Source organism: Delphinus delphis, chromosome 20 (genome assembly GCF_949987515.2).
Source record: "Delphinus delphis chromosome 20, mDelDel1.2, whole genome shotgun sequence".
Taxonomy (NCBI): Eukaryota; Metazoa; Chordata; class Mammalia; order Artiodactyla; family Delphinidae; genus Delphinus; species Delphinus delphis.
This window is the reverse complement of record NC_082702.1, coordinates 42,468,157-42,492,506: the sequence shown is the minus strand read 5'-3', so window position 1 is coordinate 42,492,506 and position 24,350 is coordinate 42,468,157. Positions and strand designations below refer to the sequence as shown.

The 24,350-nt window shown below is 42.6% G+C and overlaps 1 protein-coding gene across 2 annotated transcripts in view; it reads right to left on the bottom strand.

Annotated features, from left to right (window-relative positions):
- WWP2 (WW domain containing E3 ubiquitin protein ligase 2) overlaps positions 1–24,350 on the bottom strand; it is a 145,190-nt gene that overhangs the window by 50,103 nt on the left and 70,737 nt on the right. For both annotated transcript variants that reach the window (XM_060000151.1, XM_060000152.1), the window contains exon 7: positions 11,136–11,257. In XM_060000151.1, the coding sequence (XP_059856134.1) occupies positions 11,136–11,257 (122 nt within the window). The remainder of the gene's footprint in view (positions 1–11,135; positions 11,258–24,350) is intronic.

The following is a 24,350-nucleotide window of genomic DNA, read 5'->3' as shown; positions in this document are numbered from 1 at the left end:
ATCTTCCTAATTCAGAAACTCTTTTTGCAGTTCCCCTAACAAATGGCTATCCAGATTGAACATTTCTTCTGACAAACACCTTGCTACAGAGCCATTCCACTGTTGAACACATGTAGCTGCCAGAAAGATTTTTCTTATGTTAAGCTGAATTCCACTAGATGGTTTTAGTCCCCACACCCCAAGCAATACGAAATAAGTATCCGGCCATCCTGTTTCTCATTCACCCTCTCTATTCCAGTAAAAGGCCTACTATTTCTTTAATGTCTCTAGGTTATTACTCTCTTCTTATGATCTGGCTGCCCTCTTGTAGATATTTTCTTCTATTGCCTCCCATTTCTAAATAATGGTATCATGAACCGAACATAATAAACAAGATACCATCAGACCAGCAGAGTCAGATTTCCAATATAAATGATATTAGTTATATTTATAGAACACCAGAATGCCAGCCAAAGTACACATCATTGCTTTTTGGATTATCTCATTTAAGCCTCATACACAAGCCCATTTTACAGTTGAGGAAACTGAAGCTCGAAGAGGTTAAATAACCTGCCAAGGTCACAGGGCACCAAATTCACACCCCTGCTGTCTGCCTCCAGAGCCTGAACCCTCATTCACTACACTCTACTTCTCCCTCTCTGCGCATCCTCTAATGCAGCCCGGGATTATAATAACTCAGAAGCAACCACATGAGCCTGTCGGCTGACGTGAGACTGGTGGTCAGCTGAAACTAAAATTTCTTCACATGAGATGATGCCAAGCTTGATCTTAACAAACAGCAAGGAGCCTAGGAACTACCTACGATTAGTTTAAATAATCTGCTTTCTCTTCAGCATATGAAATATTGTCTGGCACACAGACTAAATTAGTTGTTTAATAAATGACTATATTTTATGCAACTGATGTTTCCTCAACATAAATGCAAGAATTTTTATTTATATTCCTAGTCTGTCTCGGCTGAGTTAGTAAAACACAACAGATGTCAATTATTTTTATGCAAATCTATAAATTTTACTCAATTCCAATGAAAAAACCATCATGACATTTATGAGAACTAAATAAATTCATTCTAAAATTTATAAGTAAAACTAAACACAGAAGAATAGCCATAAACATTCTAGAGACGAAGAGTCTTGTGTGCATGGGGTGGGGGAGAGGAGAGGAGATAGTTTTCTAAGGTATTAATTAACCCATATTATAAAGCTACAACAACTAAAACAATGTGGCACTGATATATGAATAGGCAGATGTCAATTAAATAACAAGATAGTTCAGAAACAGAATTAAATACACATTGGAATTAAGGAATTTAGTATATGACAAAGGTGACATCTTAAATTCCTGAAGAAAAGACAGACTATTCAGTAAATGGTACTGTGACAAGTGGGTAGTGTATTGGACAAAAACTGAGACATATTCCTACCTCACTCCTTACATCAAAATAAATTCCAAAGAGATCAGAGATTTTGACATAAAAAATGAAATCACAGAGGAACCAAAGAAAATGGAGAACAGTTTTATAATCTCAAAGTGGAAAAGACAGAATCTAAAAGTCATAAAGTATTGATGAATTCAACTACATTAATTTTTTTTTAATCTAAATGGCAAAAAACCACCATAAGCAAAATTAAAATCAAAAGAAAAACAACAAACTGGGAAAGATTATTATCAATTCATATTACAAACCAGGTGCTAATTTCTTTGATATGAAAAAAAGCCTCTACAAAACAGAAAGAAAGGGACTTCCCTGGTGGCGCAGTGCTTAAGAACCCACCTACCAATGCAGGAGACACGGGTTCGAGCCCTGGTCCAGGAAGATCCCACACGCCGTGGAGCAACTGAGCCTGTGCGCCACAACTACTGAGCCTGTGCTCTACAGCCCAACAGCCACAACTACTGAGCCCACGTGTCACAACTACTGAAGCCCACGCGCCTAGAGCCCGTGCTCCACAATAAGAGAAGCCACCGCAATGAGAAGCCCACGCACAGAGACGAAGAGTAGCCCCCACCTCGCCGCAGCTAGAGAAAGCCCACACAGCAATGAAAACCAAACGCAGCCAAAAATAAATTAATTAATAAAAAAAAAAACAGTAAGAAAAAGACCAAAAATATGCAGACACTTCACAGTTAAGGAAATACAAATTACCCCTAAACATACGAAAAGATGCTCAACCTCAATTATGAGACCAAAAAATGCAATTTAAGGCTATAATGAAATGCCATTTTTTAACCTATCACACTAGCAAGAGTGAAAAATATTCAACCACACTGATAAGAATGTAAGAAAAACTGGATTTTCACATACTGCTGGTAAGAGGAGAAACTGCTAGAACCTCTGTGGAGTGCAGCTGGGCAATACCAAAAATTTAAATACAATAATTGGGAGGTGGGGGGAAGCTTGGGTGGGTACAGAGAGAGGTCGGGGGGCCTACAGGTGAAATTAAAATGGCCATGAGTCAATAACAGTCAAAGCTGGGTGATGGGTTCATTGTAATATTCCTTTTTACTTTTGTACATATTCAATGTCTGTGGCACAGATGGAGTGTGTACTCCCATCAGGAGAGGCACATAATGTCTGGTCATTTCTCTTTTGCAATGTTAGCAGCCATTGATGATTATTGCCTAAATCCACTAACTGGTAAAGACCCGAAAAATAGTAATATTCTAATTCTATCACGCCTCTAAAGAGAAATTTCCCCTATCAACTATCTGGTTACCTTGAGGTTCAGTTTGTAAAAAAAAGGCAAGAGAATTGCTTGAGTCTTTCCTTTCATTTACCAGTTTTCAGAAGAATGAGTTAATACTCTCATGTTCTCCAAAAACAAACAGTGAACTTTTGCTCTGTTTAAAAATCATTATGAGTTCTTGGATTTAAATATATTTAAAGCATTTCAATCTTTTGTGATTATTTTTCTTATTGAAACTAAAATTGTCCCCATCTTTGGCTGGGGTTAGCAGAAGAGGGAAGGGCCAAAGATCTTCAAGGTGGCTTCAAGTTCTTTGGAAAAAATTCTAAGATAATTAATAAGTGGTAAAACTGCAGAACAGCATATATATTGTGCTACCATTTGTGTGTGTATGTTCAACGAATATGCTTGTATATTCAAAGAATATGCTTGTAAATTCAAAGAATCATACGAAACACAACAGTGACTGCCTCTGGGGAGGGAAGGGGAAGCTGGAAGACCAGAATAGGAAGGAGACTTTCTTTACACTGTTTAAGCTTTTATACCTTTAAAGTGTTGACAACATATATGTACTGCCTATTAAAAAATTTTTAATGAAATTTTCAACCAGGAAAGGAACAAAACCAGAGCCCTGTAGCATGCCAGTGGAAAAGACCGCCTAGTCAATACTATTTGGACCTGACCGGTCATGCCGCTGCGAATCTAGTTAGAAGGGTTCCCACCAGGACTGCATCTGTCCACAGAGCTTCCCGAGAGCCTTTGATTCACCAGAGCAGTTCATCTGTTTAAGAGCTTTGTGGTTTCTCGAGTTTAGATTTGGAAACTGAATGTGAAAGCCAGATATCCTAGCGTTGAAACTTTATGTGTCCATGCTTAAACTCTCTGCTCTCAAAGACTCTGTATGTGTGTGCGTACGGGCATACCTCAGAGATATTGCAGGTTTGGTTCCAGACCACCACAATAAAGCAAATATCGCAATAAAGCAAGTTTTTCGGTTTTCTGGTGCGTGTAAGTTTTGTTTACGCTATATTGCAGTCTATTAAGTGTACAATAATAGCATGATATCTTAAAATACAGTGTATACTTTATTGCTAAAATGCTAACCATCATCTGAGTGAATTGTAATCTTTTTGCTGGTGGAGGGTTTGAGATATTGCAAGAACTGGGGAATTCTCTGGTGGTCCGGTGGTAAGGACTCCGCACTTTCACTGCCGAGGGCCCAGGTTCAATCCCTGGTCAGGGAACTAAGGTCCCACAAGCCACACGGCATGGCCAAAAAAAAAAAGAAACATTGCAAGAGTTACCAAAATATGACACAGAGACACGAAGTGAGCAAATGCTATTGGAAAAATGGTGCCGGCAGATTTGCTTGATGCAGCGTTGCCACAAACCTCCAATTTGTAAAAAAAAAAAAAAAAAAAAAAAAAAAAAGAAGAAGAAGAAAAAATGTAATATCTGTGAAGCACAATAAAGCAAAAAGAGATAAAACAAAGGTATGCCTGTATATACACACATGTTCTTAGAACATAAGGGCTTGAAACCTCAGAAGTAAATCCAAACCATCACAGCTTACAGTCAGAAGAAACCAAAGTTCAGATAATTCAGTTACTGCGTCATGGCCACCCTGGTAAAATAAGTGACAGAGCGCCACACTTGAGCCATGACTTCAAGTAGAGAGAAAAACTGGATTGACAAAGACGAAGAGTTACAATTTCATCATGCCTTAGAAAATTGCTGTATTTTACATTTAAGCTCTATTCAGTATAGCCAGTGTTCTCTATTAATCATAATTATTTGATGTACACAACTTATCTCCCCCAAAACACAGCATCCTTCTTGAGAATGAGGGCAAATTTGTTTTCCTTCATTTTTTGCTACTTCCATTCTCTACCTACTACATTCTTGTCTCCACCCCTTTGCTCACTTCAGCCCTCCTTCCCTAGAGGCTCTCCCCACCACTTCAGCCCAGACGGATCCCTTTGCAGAGCCTACAGCACCTGTGGCCTTGGCTACTCAACCTCGCAGCCCCTGTGACAACTGCTGTGTTGGTACTTGGCTGACTGGGGTTTTTCAGCTTCTTTCCCTGAAACAGACTATAGGGCAGAGGCCTTATTTCATACTTCTTCACACTGTCATAGCACTTAGCAAAATGGCATTCAATAAATATTGATTGAATAAATACTTGTTTAATAGGCCTAATAATCTAGCAAAAGATATATGAAATAAAACCGCCTCACATTTGGGTAACACTATCACTTGCAAAGCAGGTTCTTTTTAAATTTTTTAAATTTTGGAATAGTTTTAAATTTATAGAAAAGTTACAAAGATAGTACAAAGATACTACCTTGCTGAACTAGGGCACATTTGTCAAAACTAAAAACATAACATTAGTATATTACTATTAATTAAATTCTAGAATTTATTTGGATTTCACCAGATTTTCCACTAATGTCCTTTTACTATTCCAAGATCCAATCCAGGATCCCGTGCTGCTTTTCACAAGTTCATTCTCATTAGCTCACTTATCCTCCTAATAACCCCATGAGGAAGGTAGTATTATTCCCATTTTACTGAAGGTAAAACTGAGGTTCCCAGAGGTACCACTCAGAGAGGTGCCAAGCAAGTAGCAGAACCAGCACTCAAAACCAGAAGACTATTAAACAAAAACAATGGAAGGAGGTGGGAGGAGGAGAAATGAAGATGGCTTAGATGGCTTTCCTGTGTGGGAAAGAAAAGCTGGGTACCAAGATGAGAGGGTAAATGGGATAAGGTGGTAAAATGGCTGATTTCTGCAACTGTGGGTATTTCACAAGGTTCCCTCTGTGATGTTGGTTAAACATTCTAACTTTCTGAATCAGATATTCATTCAGGACTAAGACATACTCTAGTCACAGTTGGCAAAAAGAGATCAGGAATTGGAAATTCTTTTTCTTAATCCTAGACAGGCTGCCAGCTCACTGTGTGTTCCAAGATCTTTAGGTGTGTGTGTGGTGTAGCACAGACTCTCACTGGACACACAGGTCTTTTCAGCCCCCTCACTCGGGCATGGAGAAGGCGACTGCCGACAATGGAAGCTTTTTAAACTGAAGATCAGCTCGTAACTTATGATACACGGTAAAGCAGTCGGTATCTCTCACCCGTGAAACCCAAGCAATGCCTTCCAATGCAATCGATCAACTCAGCTCTTCGAGGGAGCAGACCAAAACTAGAAAAATATTTCATAATTAGTATGACACAGGGTGGGTGAGGATTATATTTTTAAAAGCAATTAAATTAGATGGAAAAAAGAAGAAAAACTTAAAAATGGATAAAGCCATACCATGTCACCTGATGGGAAAGTTCAATCTTTCCTTGCTCAATATGTAGATTCATACAGTTTCCACTTACATTCCACCATGCTTCTAAGCATTCAAAGTCTGAAATTTGTTTTGAAAATGTATAAACTATCAAAAAATATCACGGAGAAAAAGCAATAAGGTAGGACTAACCCTTCCAGACATTAGAAAAACATCCTATAACATGTCTATAATCAAAATCACGCAAGACTGGCTCAAAACCAGAAATAAATGGGATAAGTAAAGAGTCCAGAAATGAATACTCACTGCATATAAGAATACAGTAAGTGATAAACACTGAGTAAAACCACAGAAAGAAAAAAAGTAATTAATGTTTACAGGATAACAGGGCCCTGCTATAGAGAAAAATTAATTGAAACCCAACTTTCATTATATTTATGAATGTATAGATACAGATAAACCAGTATAATTTCCAGTGGGATATTTTTAACATGAAAAAAAAGTAAAACAGAACATATTTATTCCATCTAGAGACAAGAGAATCTTTTCACTACTGAAGCAAAAGTTAAAATTATAAATATTAAAAAAATGCTCAGGCACAATTTTTTTTAAGTTTTTAACTCCTTTGCTACAAAAACCATAGAAAATGAGACAAAAGGCGAAACAATGATATAGGGGGAAAACTTATAATCATACAAATAACAGATATAACTTGTACCTAGATACTTCACACCCATTAGGACGGCTAGTATGGGAAAAACAAAACAAAACAAAACAAAAAAACCAGAAAAAAACAAGTGTTGGCAAGGATATTAAAAAATTGGAATGCTCATTCACTGCTGGTGGGAAAAGACAGTACAGCTGTTCTGGAAAACAGTTCGAGGGTTCCTCAAACGCTAAACATAGAATTACCCTATGACCCGTCAACTCTACTCCAAGGTATACAGCCAAAAGAATTGAAAGAACACACTCAAACAGATACTTGGACACCCATGTTCACAGCAGCATTCACAATAGCCAAGGAGTGGACACAACCCAAATGTCTATCAACAGATGAATGGATAAATTAAACATGGTAAAAACATACAACAGAATATTATTCAGCCTGAAAAAGGAATGAAACCCTGACCCATGCTACAACATGGATGAATCTTGAAAACATTATGCTAAGTGAAATAAGCCAGGGACAAAAGGTACCTAGAATAAGCAAATTCATACAGACATAAAGCAGAACGAAGGTTACCAGGGGCTGGGGCTGGGGGGTAGGAGGAAGGGAGAATGTTTTTGTGTAAAAGGTACAGAGTTTCAGTTTGGGATGATGAAAAGGTTCTGGAAATGGATAGTGGTAAAGTTGCACAACACTGTGAATGTGCCCAATGCTACTGAATCATACACTTAAAAATGGTTTATATGGTAAATTTTATGTTATGCGCATTTTGCCACAATTTTATTAAAAACCTGTACTTAGACTATATAAATCTCTAAAATAAATATCTATAACTCCATGAGACAAATAACTGAACACCATGAAAAAAGTCGCTTAAGAGAAAAGCAACTGATAATTGTAGAAATGCAATGAGGTTAAACGATGAGGTGGCACCCAATACCTGTTAGCAAAATGACAAACCAGTATTTACAAGGTCAAGGGAAAAATAAACCTCATATGCCATGAGGAAAATTTTACAGTGCCTTGGGATGTATGATTATTTCAAACCTTTTGGAAGGCACTCTGGTAACACACTTTAGATTTTAAAAATTTGCATCCTTTGACTCGAGAACTCCATTCTGGAAGAAACAAAGTTGTATGCAAAGAATGTTTACATCAGGATTTTGTTTTACAAAAGGGAAATACACAAGCACTGCAAAATGGTTATATGAGTTATGGCATATTAACTATGAAATAGTATGAGGCCACTAAAAAAAGGTAAACAAGAAGACCACCGATACATGAACACGTGTAACAAAAATAATGAAATGGAAAAAAGAATACCTATTCACGCTGCATAATTATAACCATATGAAATTATTCTTAAAGACAAAAGCTAACTGAGAGCTTACTATGTCCCAGGCACTGTGCTAGACATGCTACATGTTTTATATAATTTATTCCTTATAACAACGCTATGAGATATATAATCTTGTCCTAATTTTATTAATGAGAAAACTAAGGCCCAACTAGTCCCTGGGTCTTACACACGTGCTATACACCGGGGGCAGAATCTGACTGCAGTCAGTGTGACTCCCCACCTTACATGCATGGAAATCACATTTAAGGGAGGAATGAGTGAGAGATGTAATTTTTTTTTTGCGGGGGGGGGGGGCGGGTAGAGTTTTCAAGAAAAAATTAGAAAGTAAATCATTGCACACAAGTCCCAATAAAGTGCTATACCATTAGCCTAGTCCTTGATTCCACCACTTCTAAAACTCAGAGATATAATATTTATACAGACAGACTGCCATTCACCTTCTTTTTATAAAAACGGATACTTTACAGTTGTGATGTGAAAAAAACACCTGGAAGTCAGCTCCGTCTTTGCCCCAAATGTCTTTTTCATGCATAGCTGCAGAGCACAGCCAAAAAGCCTTGCTAAATAAATCTTGTATGTCTCTGGAAACGTTTCCTGGAAGCACGGCTCTCTACCACCACCATTTTGGAACTGGTCCTAGCAGTTCGAACAGCAGTATATGGAGATGTCCATATACCTGTATGTCCATACAGGGATGGAGATGTCTTCAATCAGCGCCTCAACCCCCTTCTAGTTTTACGCTACCAAAGAGGGGCGCTTCTGTCTGCTCCCCAAGGAAAGGTGAGATCTTTCTGTACCCCTTGGATAGACATTAAAAAGCCTACAAAGTCCAGGTTGGCTGTGAGCCAAATGTGAACCGTCATCAGAGCAGAAAGGAAACAAGATAGGGGCCAAGCCCTGTATTTTAACAGGCAGAAATCCCTAACATTCAATGACTGTCCTTCACAGACATGTTTGGGAACAGTTTGGGCATTCAGACACAGCACCATAAGACATCTCCAAGGCAGTTTGGGGTTACAGATATTTGGCTTTCGGAAGACGTGGCTGGCACGTGCCTCATCTGCTGAAATACATAATGTTCCTGGAGATAAGGACAATACACAAAGGTACCTAAAAATAAGAGTAGGGGAAACACAGACCTGTTTAAATGTCCAATGAGAGTTACTCAAAGACCATCACCACAGAAAGGCAATTTACCCATAGGTGTTTTTTGGGTTTTTTTTTGCGGGGGGGGGGGTTGTTTTTTGGGGGGGGTTTGGCTGCGCCACGCGGCATGTGGGATCCTAGTTCCCCAACCCGGGATCGAAGCTGCGCCCCCTGCATTGGAGGCATGCAGTCCCAACCACAGGACAATCCGGGAAGTCCTACCCATAGTTTTTGTAAGACAAGCAGAGATGGCTGGGGGAGACCAGCATCACAACGATGCAGGCCCCTGGAGGAACAAAGAGGCTGGTATCACACCTGTGGCATCCAGGAAACAACTGCTTCCAAAGCCAGTTCCCCTTGCCCGTTTGTGAACACCGGCCCTCATCTATGAGTGGCTTTTTTATTTCATCACGCCACATGGCTTGTGGGATCTTAGTTCCCGGACCAGGGGTTTAACCTGGGCCCTGGCAGTGAAAGAGCCAAGTCCTAACCACTGGACCACCAGGGAATTCCCACAAGTGACTTATTTGCTTAAGAGAAACATGTTTACTGGTGCTCGCGGAGCTGCATACAGTACTCTGTAACGCAGTCCACAGCCCCCACCTCGCTGTCCCCACCACACAAACGGGAAGCCAGGCCACCCCCGGCTTCTGTAACTGGCAGTTCCAGCACTTGCACACGATGGTTGGCAAAGGAGCGCCAGGCAGGCTGAGACAGCTACCGCTTATGCCCCTCACCTCCAGCTCACCCTCGTCCTCAAGCCTCGGGGCGAGCTCGCTAACTCAATTCCTGCAGGCGGGTCCCAAACTCCAGGGAGAAAGTCAGGCCACTGCACACACAGTGAGCCTTGCGGGACACAGGCCACTCCACCCTGCAGTCTGCCGCAGACGACAGTATAGCCAAGCACCCTGAGCTATCAAAGGGGCTCTGCAGCCCTCATGCAGTGCTGCAAGAGAACTAAAAGTCATTAGAAAGTAACCCCAATCGACTTCTCCTGCTCAATAAGTTTGTCACACAAAGGGCAGGAACAGTACCATGGTAACGCTTATGTGAAGAAGCTGTGCTGCTCTGAACTTCCCGTCCTTCCTGCCACACCTCTGTTATCACGAGCATCTACAAAATTATTTCAGTGTCTCTTACTGATTTAAACACCTGCATTTCCCCCACCTCCAGCTTACCAAAGCAAACGCCCGTGTCCCTTCCCAACTGCCCCAAATTAAGACAAATTACCAAATGACCAGCAGTCACAAAAGATATGACAATCTTCAAGATGTTTAGGAAAAAAACCTTTTTTTTTGGTCCCTTCCCCTTTTTAATTCAACACTGTCTGGATGAGACAGAAGGAAAACACGACAAAAATGGATTTGTTCTGAAATAGGTCCTTCTCTTCCCACTTGTGGGGAAGCAGGATCAAGTGCAGAGACGTTCCATGTGGATGTGGAAGCGCTATCTGCTCTCAAATGGACCAAATACTCTCAGTGGAACAGCCACAGGAGGCCCCCCAGTGGCAGCTGGGCTTTGCTCCTGGTCCAGCATCCCAACCTGCTCAACAGTGCTGCCATCTTCTCTAAGCCAGCTCTTCACAACAATACTTAGTCTTCTTTCTCCCTAGTCTGATTAGTCCCTTAAATTAAGGAAATGAAAAAACGTGTCATGTGTAAGTAAGATATCGCCCCCCCTCGCAAAGAAATCCAATGTTGATAAGAAATGAATTTAAATATCAATACTTTTCATTTCTGTACAAAGGAAGATTTCAGACGAGCACAGTCATGTGGAGAATAACCTTGGCTGTACACACTATGCCAGAGAGAAAAGAAGACGGGTCATGGAAAGACTGACGGATACAAATTCCATCTTAGTGTGGGAGTCTTCTCTCGCCCACCCTGCATCCTGACACAGCAGGCAGGGTCCCGACTCCATGTGAGAACAAGTTAGAGGCCATGCTTTAGTCTGGGCTGGTGCTCTGCGCTGTCACTCACCTGTGCCATTGGCCAAGCCACTGTGGCTTGGGTTCTTGAGGGGCTGATGCTGCTGGCTGCTAGTACCGGGGCTCTGCTCACCAGTTGCTGTTCTGGCTGAACCACCTGAATGTCTGTGTGTCCTGGGGGTTCAAAATATAAAGCAGACAGATATAAGTCACTGTGAAAAAGACAGAGGTGTGCCCCACCTAACTCACTGTATTCCCTCTCTTGCTATTTATGGGAAATAAGCCCCGTAATAGTCCTTCTGGTCTTTGACTCGACAGAAGCTGGCCCTGAATGGAGAGACCCATGTAAGCTTCCTTCTTGGTAAAAGCACAGAAGGCAACTTTCGGTAAACTTTTCCATTTGAAGTAAACAAATCCAGAGTGAATTTCCCCCACATCTGAAATAACTGGCAAAATATCCCGTGACCATCACATTATTTTTATTGGGCTTGAATGTAAGAAATAAACAAGAATCACTGAACAGGCTACAGATGACATGTTTCTCCCATTGGCCAAAAAAGAGCCCAAAACTTATCCAAATCCATATTCTCTATGGCTAGAAACATGCTTGCCTTGGGAATAAAAGTCAAGGGGCATTAGACAACTGCAACCAATGTGTATGTTGACATGTTTTATCTAGGAAAGGTGATTCAACATCCATGCAAGTAAATGAGGAACAAATGCAGAGAGGGATCTGTACCGCAAGGAAAATGGTGGAATACAGCGGCAGAGGCTCGATCTAACATCTTCAGAGGACACAAGGCAACAGACAGTACATGTTCTCACGGTCCTGTGGTAGCTTGATTTTGTTCACTTGATGGAAATGTCTAAGCTTCCCTGCCTTTCTCAGTTTTGTCAAAGGAGGTTATTCTACTTCCTACTCATTATATACTACTTTTCAACAGTGAGATGATTTAAGTACTACCCAGTGAAGAAAAGACCACCCCTCTCCAGGCAGAGAAACAGAGATCCAGAGAACAATTTACAACCACGGGACTCGGGGCAGTGACAATACCACCAACAATAAACGTGAAAACAATGACTATGGAAGAATTTAATATTCATTGAGCTGGAATATTATGTTCCAGGTACCTGTGGTGTGCTGTGCACTTTGCATATATTATCTCATTTAACCTGGCAACCCTAGAGGTGGCTTACTATTATTATGCTCATTTTACAGGTGAAAACAGACACCGAGAAAGTGAGCAATGGAGCAAAGATTCGAATCCAGGTGCTCTAAGGTCAAGAGCCCACGCTCTCTGGTTGGAGGCTGGGGGTGGGAAGCCTGGACTTAAGCTGAATCCCTTCCAGGTTATTCATTGGTCATTTGGTCAATGGCGAGACGAAGACCTCTAATAGAAAGTTCCCAGAAATAGTCACAAATGTAGAAAATAAACTTATAGTTACCAGGGGATAAGCAGGGGAAGGGATAAATTGGAAGACTGGGATTGACACATACACACTACTATATATAAAATAGATAACTAATAAGGACCTACTGTATAATAGCACAGGGAACTCAACTCAATATCCTGTAATGGCCTATATGGGAAAAGAATCTAAAAAAGAGTGGATAGGGACTTCCGTCGTGGTCCAGTGGTTAAGACTTCACCTTCCAATGCAGGGGGTGCAGGTTCGATCCCTGGTCAGGGAGCTAAGATCCCACACGCCTCGGGACCAAAAAACCAAAACATAAAACAGAAACAATATTGTAAGAAATTCAATAAAGACTTTTAAAATGGTCCACATCAAAAATCTTTAAAAAAAAAAAAAAGAGTGCATATATGTATAACAGATTCACTTTGCTGTACACCTGAAACCAACACAACTTTGTAAATCAACTATACCCCAATAAAATTTTTTAAAAAATAAACAGCAACAATAAGAAAGAAAGAAAGAAAAAAGAAAGAAAGAAAGAAAAAAAGAAAGGAAGAAAGGAAGGAAGGAAGAAAGGAAGGAAGAAAGAAAGCTCCCCCCACTGGGAGGCTCCATACCCACCAGAACATCTCTGCTGGTGAGACATTCTGGTCCCGTATGTTGGGACAAACTTACAGCGCAACAAACTCAGAGATTCCTGGAGGAATAAGAAGTGCCTCCACTGACTACCTTCTCCAACACGATGAGTATAAACCAAAATGCTAACAGTGATTATCTTTGGACGTTGGGAATATGGATGCCTTTAGTGTTTCCTTTGTGCTTTTCTGGGTTTTTCTGATTTTCTTCATTAAGCATGTCTACTTTTGAGCAAGGAAGAAACACAATTATTTAAAAAGAAAAAATAAAGTTTTTTCTTGGGGCCAAAACTACAAAAAAGAAAAAAAAAGAAGAAGAAAAAGAAACCTAGCAAACCCTGGAGCCCTTTGTACCTAAGGCTGCATGGCACTTAAAAATGGATAGAGAGAGTACGACTGAGCTGTGGAAATAAAGATTTAATTTGGACTCTCTTTTTCCGTCTTATTTTTCCCTGAGCTAATTTCATAAATCAAAGCTGTCAATCACACCTCAGTCAAGAAAAATATCTCAGAGTCCCCACTCCATGGGAAGGAATATTAATATTGAGCATTTCACCATAAGTCCTCTTCGAAAGCAGAATGAGTGCAGACTGTTCCAAAGGGAAAGATGGTCGTTAGCCACTGGTGAATGTGCGTATATGTGTTGAGGGCAGAGAGCTTGAGAGAGATCAAATTGGTTAATAGAAGGTTTATTTCAGACAAGAATCCCCTTAAAAGGACAAAAGAAGGGCTTCCCTGGTGGCGCAGTGGTTAAGAATCCGCCTGCCAAGGCAGGGAACACAGGTTCAAGCCTTGGTCCAGGAAAATCCCACATGCCGCGGAGCAACTAAGCCCATGCGCCACAGCTACTGAACCTGCGCTCTACAGCCCAGGAGCCACAAATACTGAGCCCGCACGACACAACTACTGAAGCCCGCGTGCCTAGAGCCCATGCTCCGCAACAAGAGAAGCCACTGCAATGAGAAGCCTGTGTACCGCAGCAAAGAGTAGGCCCCGCTCGCTGCAACTAGAGAAAGCCCGCACGCAGCAACAAAGACCCAGTGCAGCCAAAAATAAATTAATTAATTTAAAAAAAAAAGGACAAAAGAAAAAAAGCCTCTGTGATTTTGTACTCACAGCCCACAGCAGAGGGCTCACCCCTCCGGGCGCAGCAGGCCACAAGGCAGGGGGTCGGGGGGCAGCATAGAAAATGCGACACTCGTTGTGTCACACGCACGGACTCTGACAGGCCCGTGATTCCTTCTAGGTCCTGGGCTCCTTGTCCCTCTGCAGAGCAGCTGGGCGTGACAACAGGGTGGGTCCCATTACTCTCCTAGCCCCTCCCTCCCTTCCCCAAAGGGGCGTGTGGTCAGAGTTGAGAGAGAATACTTTCAGAAATGTTCAACCACTAATGACAGCAGCACACTCTGAATGACAGGCTGGTGCAGAGCCGGGATTAGCCTGTAAGCCAGGGGCAGCTGGGACCACTTTGTGTGAATTGCCACCTCCCTGCCCGTGGCCCATGGCCACCCAGCTACCCACCCACCCCATACACACACACACACACACACACACACACACACACACACAAACACCCTTCCCCCAGATTCTTCTCTTGCCCTAAATCTGGAGCTTCCACTGTTCCCCTCTTGAATTACCTTTAAAATAAGACTCTTAGAAGGAAGAGAAGGCCTCAAAGTTTGAGGACAATCTTCTCTTCAGCAGTTTCCTCTCTGGGAGGTCACTCAACCCTTAAAAGATGGGACTGTGTTGTGATTAAAAGCTGGCCCAAAAGCTGAAACCACACACCATAAGCCAAAATAGTACCAGGACACAAGCGGGGCGATGGGGTGGAGATGAGCTGGGCCCCACCACAGGCAGCCTGGCTTCGGCTCTGCCAATGACTTCAACCTTGGCCTGATCCCTCCACCACCTTGGGGGCGGGAGGGAGGAGCTATGCAGCCCCTGGGGCAGTCAGAAGAAGGCAGAACGGCAAAATTCCATGAATGGTTTTAAGTCACCTAGTTACAGAGATTCAGCTCTCACTACCCCACGTGCCTCTCAAAATACTGGTGTGAAGTTACCTAAGTTCCTCCCTCAGATCAGAAACTAAGACCCCCCTAAGGAATGCCAGTCAAGGTCAGGGCCCTGGGATTCTCTCTCCACTCTGCAGAAAGAGAACTGATGCAGGTGAGGTCCCCAGGAGAGGGCTCTTGGCTGTCCCTTGCCATTCAAGCTTTGACATTCGTAGCACTGGCCTCAGTCCTCAGCTGACCCTGAGAGCCACAGCCTCCAATGTTGTGGGACACCCTGCATTGCTCTGCATGAAGGCCAGAGAATTGCATTCAATCATTATCTTCTGAGCACTAGGTCCTGTTCTAGGGCTAGCAACAAAACAGAAAGAGTCGCTGATCTCAAGGAGCTTACATCTTAGTGGAAATGCGGTAATTTGTACTTCTGCTCAGAAACAAATTTGCATCACACCCTACAATGCCAGTGTGTGAGAGAGCCACTTGTCTAGTGAGTGAGCCTGCCTGATAACTTGGCATTGTCACCCAGTGCAGCTTTGTTGCTCATCACATATGTAATAGTTTATGTGGGGTAATTAAACAAAACAAAACTTTGTTTAAATAAAAAAGCCAGCCCTAGCATCAGTAATGCAAATGAAAACAAAATGAAGAGTCAAAAAAAGTGATGGCTCACAGACACGAAAACAAAAATTTTTGCTAAATTAAAAAATGAAATTCTAAATTTGGTGGTCACTCAGAATTTGGGATTGATAAATCTACCACATCCTTTATGAGGAAATGGATTTAAAAAGTAGTCGGTGGCTTCATCAAAATTTAAAACTCCTGCTCTTCCAAAGACACTATCAAGAAAATGAAAAGACAGTCCCTAGACTGGGAAAAATCATTTGCCAGATACCTATCTGATAAAGGATTTATTTCTAGAAAAAAAAAAACTCTCAAAACTCAATAATAAAAAGAATAAACCAATAAAAATAATCAAAAGATTTTAAAAGAGAAGATCTACAAACAGCAAATTAGCACATGAAAGATGCTCAACATCATTAGTCATTAGGGAAATACAAATTAAAACGACAATGAGGTACCATCACACAACTGTTAGAATGGACAAAGTAAAAACAAAACAAAACAAACCTAAAAAATCACACACACACAAACAAAAACAAAACAAAAAAACCTGCCAGTAACAGTAGTGGTGAGAACACAAAGCACCTGGGACTCTCAAACACTGCTGGAGGGAACACAACGTGGCACCATCGCTTTGGAAAAGAGTTTGGCAGTCTCTTACAAAGTTAGACATGCACTTAGCATACGAACCAACAATCCTATGCCTAGGTATTTACGCAAGAGAAATGAAAACGTTTACCTGAAACCTGTAGGCAAATTATAGTGACTTTATTCATAATTTCCAAAAACATAAACAACCCAAACTGGTGAATGAACAGACAGACTGTGGTACATCCACACAGTGAAATACTACTCAGTAAATAAAGGGATTGAACTACTGATGATGCAACAACATAGATGAATCACAAATGCATTATGCTAAGTGGAAGAAGACAGACACAAAAGGCTACAGAGTATATCCATCCATTTTTATGACATTTAGGAAGAGGTAAAACTGTAGGGAAAGGAAGCAATTAGTATCTGCCAAGAGCTGGAGAAAGAAGTAGGGGCTGACTATAAAGGGACATGAGGGAACTTCTGGGGGAGATGAAACTTTCAATATCTTGATTATGGTAGTGGTTACCAGACGCTATACTTTTATCAAACTGTACATTGCATAGGGGGCGTTTTATTGTATACCTCCATAAACCTATCTTCATTATTTTAAAAAGCAATTTGTGTGTTTCAGTCACTGCAAAAACAGCTCATCATGGGCTTCCCTGGTGGCGCAGTGGTTGAGAGTCCGCCTGCCAATGCAGGGGACACGGGTTCATGCCCCGGTCCGGGAAGATCTCACATGCCACGGGGTGGCTGGGCCCATGAGCCATGGCCAATGAGCCTGCGCGTCCGGAGCCTGTGCTCCGCAATGGGAGAGGCCACAACAGTGAGAGGCCCGTGTACCACAAAAAAAAAAAAAAAAAAAAAACAGCTCATCACGTGAGAAAAAATTAAAGTTTTAAAAGGCAGGTAACTTGGGACTTCCCTGGTGGTCCAGTGGTTAAGAATCCGCCTTCCAATGCAGGGGACAAGGGTTCGATCCCTGGTCGGGGAACTAAGATCCCACGTGCCGTGGGGCAACTAAGCCTGTGCGCCACAACTAGAGAGCCCATGCGCCGCAACTACTGAACCCACACGCTCTGGAGCCCACGCACCACAACTAGAGAGAAACCCATATGAGGCAATGAAGAGCCTGTGCACCACAATGAAAGATCCCGCGTGCCGCAGCTAAGACCCGACACAGCCATAAATAAATAAATATATAAATTTTTTTAAAGGCATGTAACTTATGGTATGAGGATAGCCCCCTCCCAAAAATAAAACACCCAGAAAACAAAAACCTTGATGGGAATGTGATTCAGGTAATACTCAGGACTCTACAAACACTCTGTATTAATAAATATAGGGATTCTTCAAAGCCTGGGGACACATCTCTCCCAAATGTCAAGAATTCGTGGCTGGGCTTCCCTGGTGGCACAGTGGTTGACAGTCCGCCTGCCGATGCAGGGGACACGGGTTCATGCCGCAGTCCGGGAAGATCCCACATGCCGCGGAGTGGCTGGGCCCGTGAGCCATGGCCGCTGAGCCTGCGCGTCCGGAGCCTGTGCTCCGCAACGGGAGAGGCCACAACAGTGAGAGGCCCGCGTACCGCAAAAAAAGAATTCATGGCTGACCGGATACCGGGTGCCAAGCATACTTTTCTATCTTGGTAAAAGAGGCCCAGGATACTAAAGGGAGGTTCTTTGACCTCAGAATTCAGGCTCATTAGCTCAGCAAAAGAGAAGTTTCAGGGTAGAACTACTGATGGTGGGGTTTTCCTCCATTTAAATTAAAAAAAAAAACAAAAAACAAAAAACAGATACAGAAGTTAAAAATTGTCTAATAATCTTTTTTTCTACATCTTTATTAGAGTATAATTGCTTTACAATGGTGTGTTAGTTTCTGCTTTATAACAAAGTGAATCAGTTATACATATACATATGTTCCCATAGCCTAATAATCTTAAAACTCTTCTCACACTCCAATCCAGGGAATCGATTTTTGCCTGGATGACTAGAACCAAGAGGGCGGCCCCTCCTCCAAGTCCTCTTAACTGGGCATTGTCTTTTAATAGCAGCATGGAAACAAAACTGAGTGAGGCTGGGCTGGTTTCCAGTAAAAGAACCAGAAAAAGAAAAAAGAAAAAAACAAAAAAAAACACCAGCCACTTAAAATAGAAGCATGGAGGGAAAAAATGGGAAGTGGTGATGGGAAAAGAAACGTTTTCCACCATTCAGAGAGGCGTCACTAAGCAAACCTGCTCCCACTTACAGCCGCCTCAATTCTTCCTTCTCATTCAAATGTGGAGGGGGGGCGGGGGGAGGGGGATAAAAAGGAGAGGTGAAAAGGGAAAGGCGCAATTAGAGTTAAAAATGGGGCCATCCGAGTCATTCCAAGGGTAATTTATGGCTCCACTCCACACCCTACCTCTAGCTGCCAGCCTCAGAAACGACAGGAAAGGTAAAAATAAAACTGCTGCAAGTCCATTCTACGTGACAGAAAGACAAGTGATTTACTTTTGCCCAACCTGGAATATAGAGCAAGCTTCTCAATGGTGGCAGCTTCCTGAGACTAAAAAAAATCATTTTAAGAGAGAAAATACAATAAATTTTGACTCACCTCATCTCATCCCAGGTTGCATGTTGGGCTTCACTAAAAAGAACGCCCAAACGCCCTCCCAAACTTGACCGAGAGATGAAGTCCAGGGGAAGCGGTCACTGTCTCGTTCCACCCCACCCCCGCTCGGGGCAGGAGGGGATGATCTGAGGTTCCTTGAACACAGAGGGCAGCCCCTGACTTATTTGTCCCATGTCCTGAGATGGTACAAGGGCATGGGATGCTCTAGCAGCTCAGGAGATGAGCGTGGTGGACCATCTGCCTCCACTGACACGCAGGAGGAAGCTGCACAGGGCTGACCCTGAATACGGAGCTCCAGCTTCTGCTACAGGTGGGCCAGAAAAGTATCTCCACCTTCTTCCTCCCGGCATCACATCTTGTTTGAACCTGGCCCAGCCCAGAGTGTCCCTGTGCTACAGCCCCAGACCTGAAAGAGCCACAGGGGACCCTGCGGTACCAGGGATGACAGTATACGGGGCGTTATTTCTAAGTGTTCTGACAACGAATCGCAAAGGCAGGGATTCAGCAGGAGGGAGGTAAGCTCCTAAAAGAATATGTTCAACGGACATTCCTCCAAACCTCCCTCTAAACTCCTCCCAAGGAAAATTCAGAGCCTTTGCAGATCTACTCGCCTGGCATCCTCTTCTCTGGACTCTTCACCCAGTTGGCTTCTCATCCAAATCTTAGTCTAAATGTCCCTCACCTCCCAGCCTGCACTAAACTCCCTTTAATTCTTTTCACACAGCATTCTAAACTTTTCCCTTATGGCACTTCCATTTGTGATTATATGTTTATCTGTTTAATGTCTGACTTCAACGAGGCCCATGAGGGTAGGACCTTGTCTGTTTTGTGTACCTTTGTATAACCAGCACCTAGAATGCGCTTGGCCCCAGAGTAGGCATATAAAAACATTTGCTGAATGAATAAAAGAAGCAAGCTCTCAAGCACAAAAGCACTCTTGGGCCTGTAACCTCTAATACTTCCCATGGTTGTGGCAACCAGTCCTCACCTCCCCATCTCCCTCCACCCTTTTAAAGAATGGAATCCGTGCTAAGAGATGGAATCCACAATCTACCAGGTATTGAGAAGTGTCAGAGCTAGTGTCTTCCAGAAAGGTTAGCCCTGAACATCATGTAAAAACATTCTCTAGGGCTTCCCTGCTGGCGCAGTGGTGGAGAGTCCGCCTGCCGATGCAGGGGACACGGGTTCGTGCCCCGGTTTGGGAAGATCCCGCATGCGGTGGAGAGGCTGGGCCCGTGAGCCATGGCCACTGGGCCTGCGCGTCCGGAGTCTGTGCTATGGGAGAGGCCACAACAGTGAGAGGCCCGTGTACCGCAAAAAAAAAAAAAACATTCTCTAGCATCAGGGTCTACAGATAAAAATCATTTCATTAGACTCATTACTAAAATTGCAAGACAATCTTCAAATCCAACCAAATTTTATTTTTCATGGTTTTTTTTGTTCTAGCTATAATTTTCAAGTGCTCTCCAACAGGTGAAGACTAGGCAAGTGATTAAATATGGGATTTAAGAAAGATACCTTCTGTGGTCGGCAGAATTTCTAAAATGCCCCTCCTCCCAAAGACACCCCACCCTAATGCCTAAAACTAGGGAATATGATGATATATCACACCCTTGATTATGTTATTATATGGCACATGATATTACCATGATAATATTATGATATTATATGGCACAGCTGACCTTAAGAAAGGGACATGAGGGAATTCCCTGGTAGTCCAGTGGTTAGGACTCGGCACTTTCACTGCTGGGGCCCAGGTTCAATCTCCGGTCGGGACTGCCATGCCGTGTGGCCAAATAAAAAATAATAAATGTATTTAAAAATAAGAAAGAAAGGGATATCATGCAGATGGGTCCAATCTAATGACATAATCTAAAAGCAGAACACTTTCTCCAGCAGTTGTCAAAAGTGGAGGGCAGAAGAGAAAATCAGACGGATTCAAAGCACGAGGGAAATCTGACACACCCTTGCCAGCTTGATGATGAGTGGGATGGGGGGGTACATATGAGAAGAAGTGTGGATGGCCTTAATAAGGAGCTGAGTAAGACCTAACTGAGAGCCAGCGAGGAAATGGGAACTCAGTCCTACAATGACTCAGTCAATGGCTCGAATCAGCTTTGAAGCAAATTCTTCCTTAGTTTCCAGATTAAGCATGCAGCCCTGCTGACACCTTGATTTTGGCCTTGTGAGACCCTAAGGAGACCAGTCAGCCAGCTATGGTGTCCTCGTCTTCTGACCTACAGAACTGTGAGCTCACAAATGATGCTGTTCTAAGCCCTAAATTCGTGGTCATTTGTTACACAGCAGTTGAAAACTAATAGATCCTCTCAGCACAAATAAATGTCAGTTTCCACAGAAGAAGATACTAATTTTCAAATATACGGCTAGGTAATTCTTGCTGAGCACCCCACCTCACTCTGTTAGAAGGCCTTATACAGAGATGGAGATGCCCTATGGAATCAGTGCTCATCTCATAGGGACGCATTTCCACGATCCAAATGTCCTTTATGAGACACGCATTCCTCACATTCAACCATCACTTGGGGATTTGAACAGCTATATATATGTGGGACATTACTGTTCTCAGAGGGTAAGTAAGTAACTCTCTTTCCTGGTAGAGTTCAGGCACATGGACTTCACGCATTCTTTTTCCAAGCAAGACGTATTTATGTGTCAACTTATCTCTGATTCCAACGTTAACCTTAAAAGTTGCAAGGATCTGAGTAGAACAGTCCATGTAAAGGGTTCAAAGTGGAAATATCAATCATGAAGAAAAAAACAGGAGGAACAGGAGGGACAGAGCAGGCAGTGGGAACCCACCACATTCTTGGTGGTCCGGCTAAGCCTTGGAAAGCACAAGGCCGTCCTGATAAAAAGTCTCCCCTGTAACCTGTGCCCCTGAAACCGCCACTTCTCAGGGAGTCAGGGTGCCAAGGAATGTAAACCAGTAGGAAGACCCACCCCAAAGTCCTGGCAAGTGAGAAGCAGGAACACAAGACTCTTTCAACTCAACAAGGATTTATTGAGCTGCTGCTACGTGCGGCAAAGCACTATTCTAGGCCCTGGTAGGGACACAAAGATGCATAAGGTCCAGATGAGTTTGGCTGAGAACTCAGCACCACTCCCCCTGTACCGCTCCCCACCTCCAAAAGAAGGAGTGCTGTAGATGGAAGAGGAAAAACTAACTCCTCAGGAGTCCCCAGTTCACCATTCTTTTCTAAGTGTAAAGCAAAATTGTATGATGTGATTTAAAATAAAGCTTTTTGCTTACCTTTTTTAAGGTAAATTTTTTAAGGTAAAATTTTAAAGAAAAAGAACCATGTCCTCATCTCCCCTTCTCCTTCACAAAATAACAATTATTCATACCATCTCCTATTCTAGACTTTCGCTAATCTCATGTTAAAAAGTGTTGTTGTTTTCTCATTTTAAAGTTGTACCTTCAAAGGCCATTTATAAGCACACAAAATAGACCCAACACGTAGATGTGCCATAAAAGTCCAAGTAAAGTCCAAGTCCAAACAGAAAATCTTCAGACAGGGAGCCTGGGTAGAAATTCTTGTTCTCTTTACACTGTTAGGTGCAGAATTTCACACTCCATTATCAAATAATCAGTGAGCCAAAGATACCTTCAACTCATCAAGACAAAGAAAAGGCAGGCCAAACACAAAGTTAGCTTAGCAAAGGGAAACAAGGAAGGCAGGACAGATAGCAATTAAAAGGCAAGAAGATAAAAAGATAACATCTTTGGAGAAAACTCCAAAGATCTCGAGAATCACAAGAAACATAAATGGACTAACCGTGAGAGCTTAAAGATAAAAGCTATCATATTGGTTTGGGGTTTTTTTCAACCTTTTTTTTTTTTTTTTTGCGGTACGCGGGCCTCTCACTGTTGTGGTCTCTCCCGTGTGGAGCACAGGCTCCGGACGCGCAGGCTCAGCGGCCATGGCTCACGGGCCCAACCGCTCCGCGGCATGTGGGATCTTCCCGGACAGGGGCACGAACCCGTGTCCCCTGCATCGGCAGGCGGACTCTCAACCACTGCGCCACCAGGGAAGTCCTCAACCTTTTTTTTTTAATTTAAATATAGTTGTCATATAAATTACATTAGTTTCAGGTATACGACATACTGGTTCAACATTTATATACATTCCGAATTGATCACCACAATGTCTAGTTACCATCTGTTACCATACAAAGTGATTACAATATTATTGACTACATTCCCGACATCGTACATACGTCACCATGATTTATTTATTTTATAACTGAAAGCCTGCATCTCTTAATCCTCTTCACCTATTTCTCCCAACCTCCCACGCATCTCATACTATTTGTTAAAAATCCCATTAAATGCTGTTGCAAGCAACACCATCTAATATATAAGCATCCAAAAGGCTGAAACTAAATGTGTGGGGGAAAATATGCTGAGAAAACACAAAACAAAGGTCAGCTGGGGAAGCTATGTTAATGTCAAACCAAACAGATTTTTTTTTTTTTTTTTTTTGCGGTATGCGGGCCTCTCACTGTTGTGGCCCCTCCCATTGCGGAGCACAGGCTCCGGACGCGCAGGCTCAGCGGCCGTGGCTCACGGGCCCAGCCACTCCGTGGCATGTGGGATCTTCCTGGACCGGAGCACGAACCCGCGTCCCCTGCATCGGCAGGCGGACTCTCAACCACTGCGCCACCAGGGAAGTCCCCCAAACAGATTTTTTAAATGATTTTTAAAATTCAGGCATATTTATTAATACATATAGTCAAATTCACCCTTTTTAAGGGTGCAGTTCAGTGAGTTTAAACAAATGCATACAATCGTGTTACCACCACCACAGTGAAGACATAAAACATTTCCATAGCGCCCCAAAACTTCTTGGTGCCCTTGGCAGTCAATCCCCCCCTCAATTCCCAACAACTGCTGACTGATTTCTGTCCCAATAACTGTGCCTTTTGCAGTATGTTATGTAAATGGAGTCACATAGAATGTAGCTTTTTGTGTCTGGCTTCTTGCACTTAGCATAACGCTTCTGAGAATCACCCATGTTGTTGTAGGCTGTTCCTTTTTATTGCTCAGAGCAAATAAATTTTAAGAGAAAAAACTCTAGAAAAAGAGAAGATCGTGAGATAAGGATAAAAGGTTCAATTCGCCCACAAGACGTACTTCAAATTTGTATTGTGGACAAAATAACCTTGAAATACATAACGCAGAAATTCATGGGAATTCCCTGGTGGCACAGTGGTTAAGAATCAGCCTGCCAATGCAGAGGACACAGGTTCGAGCCCTGGTCTGGGAAGACCCCACATGCCGCGGAGCAACTAAACCCGTGCGCCACAACTACTGAAGCCCGTGTGCCCAGAGCCCAACAAAAGAGAAGC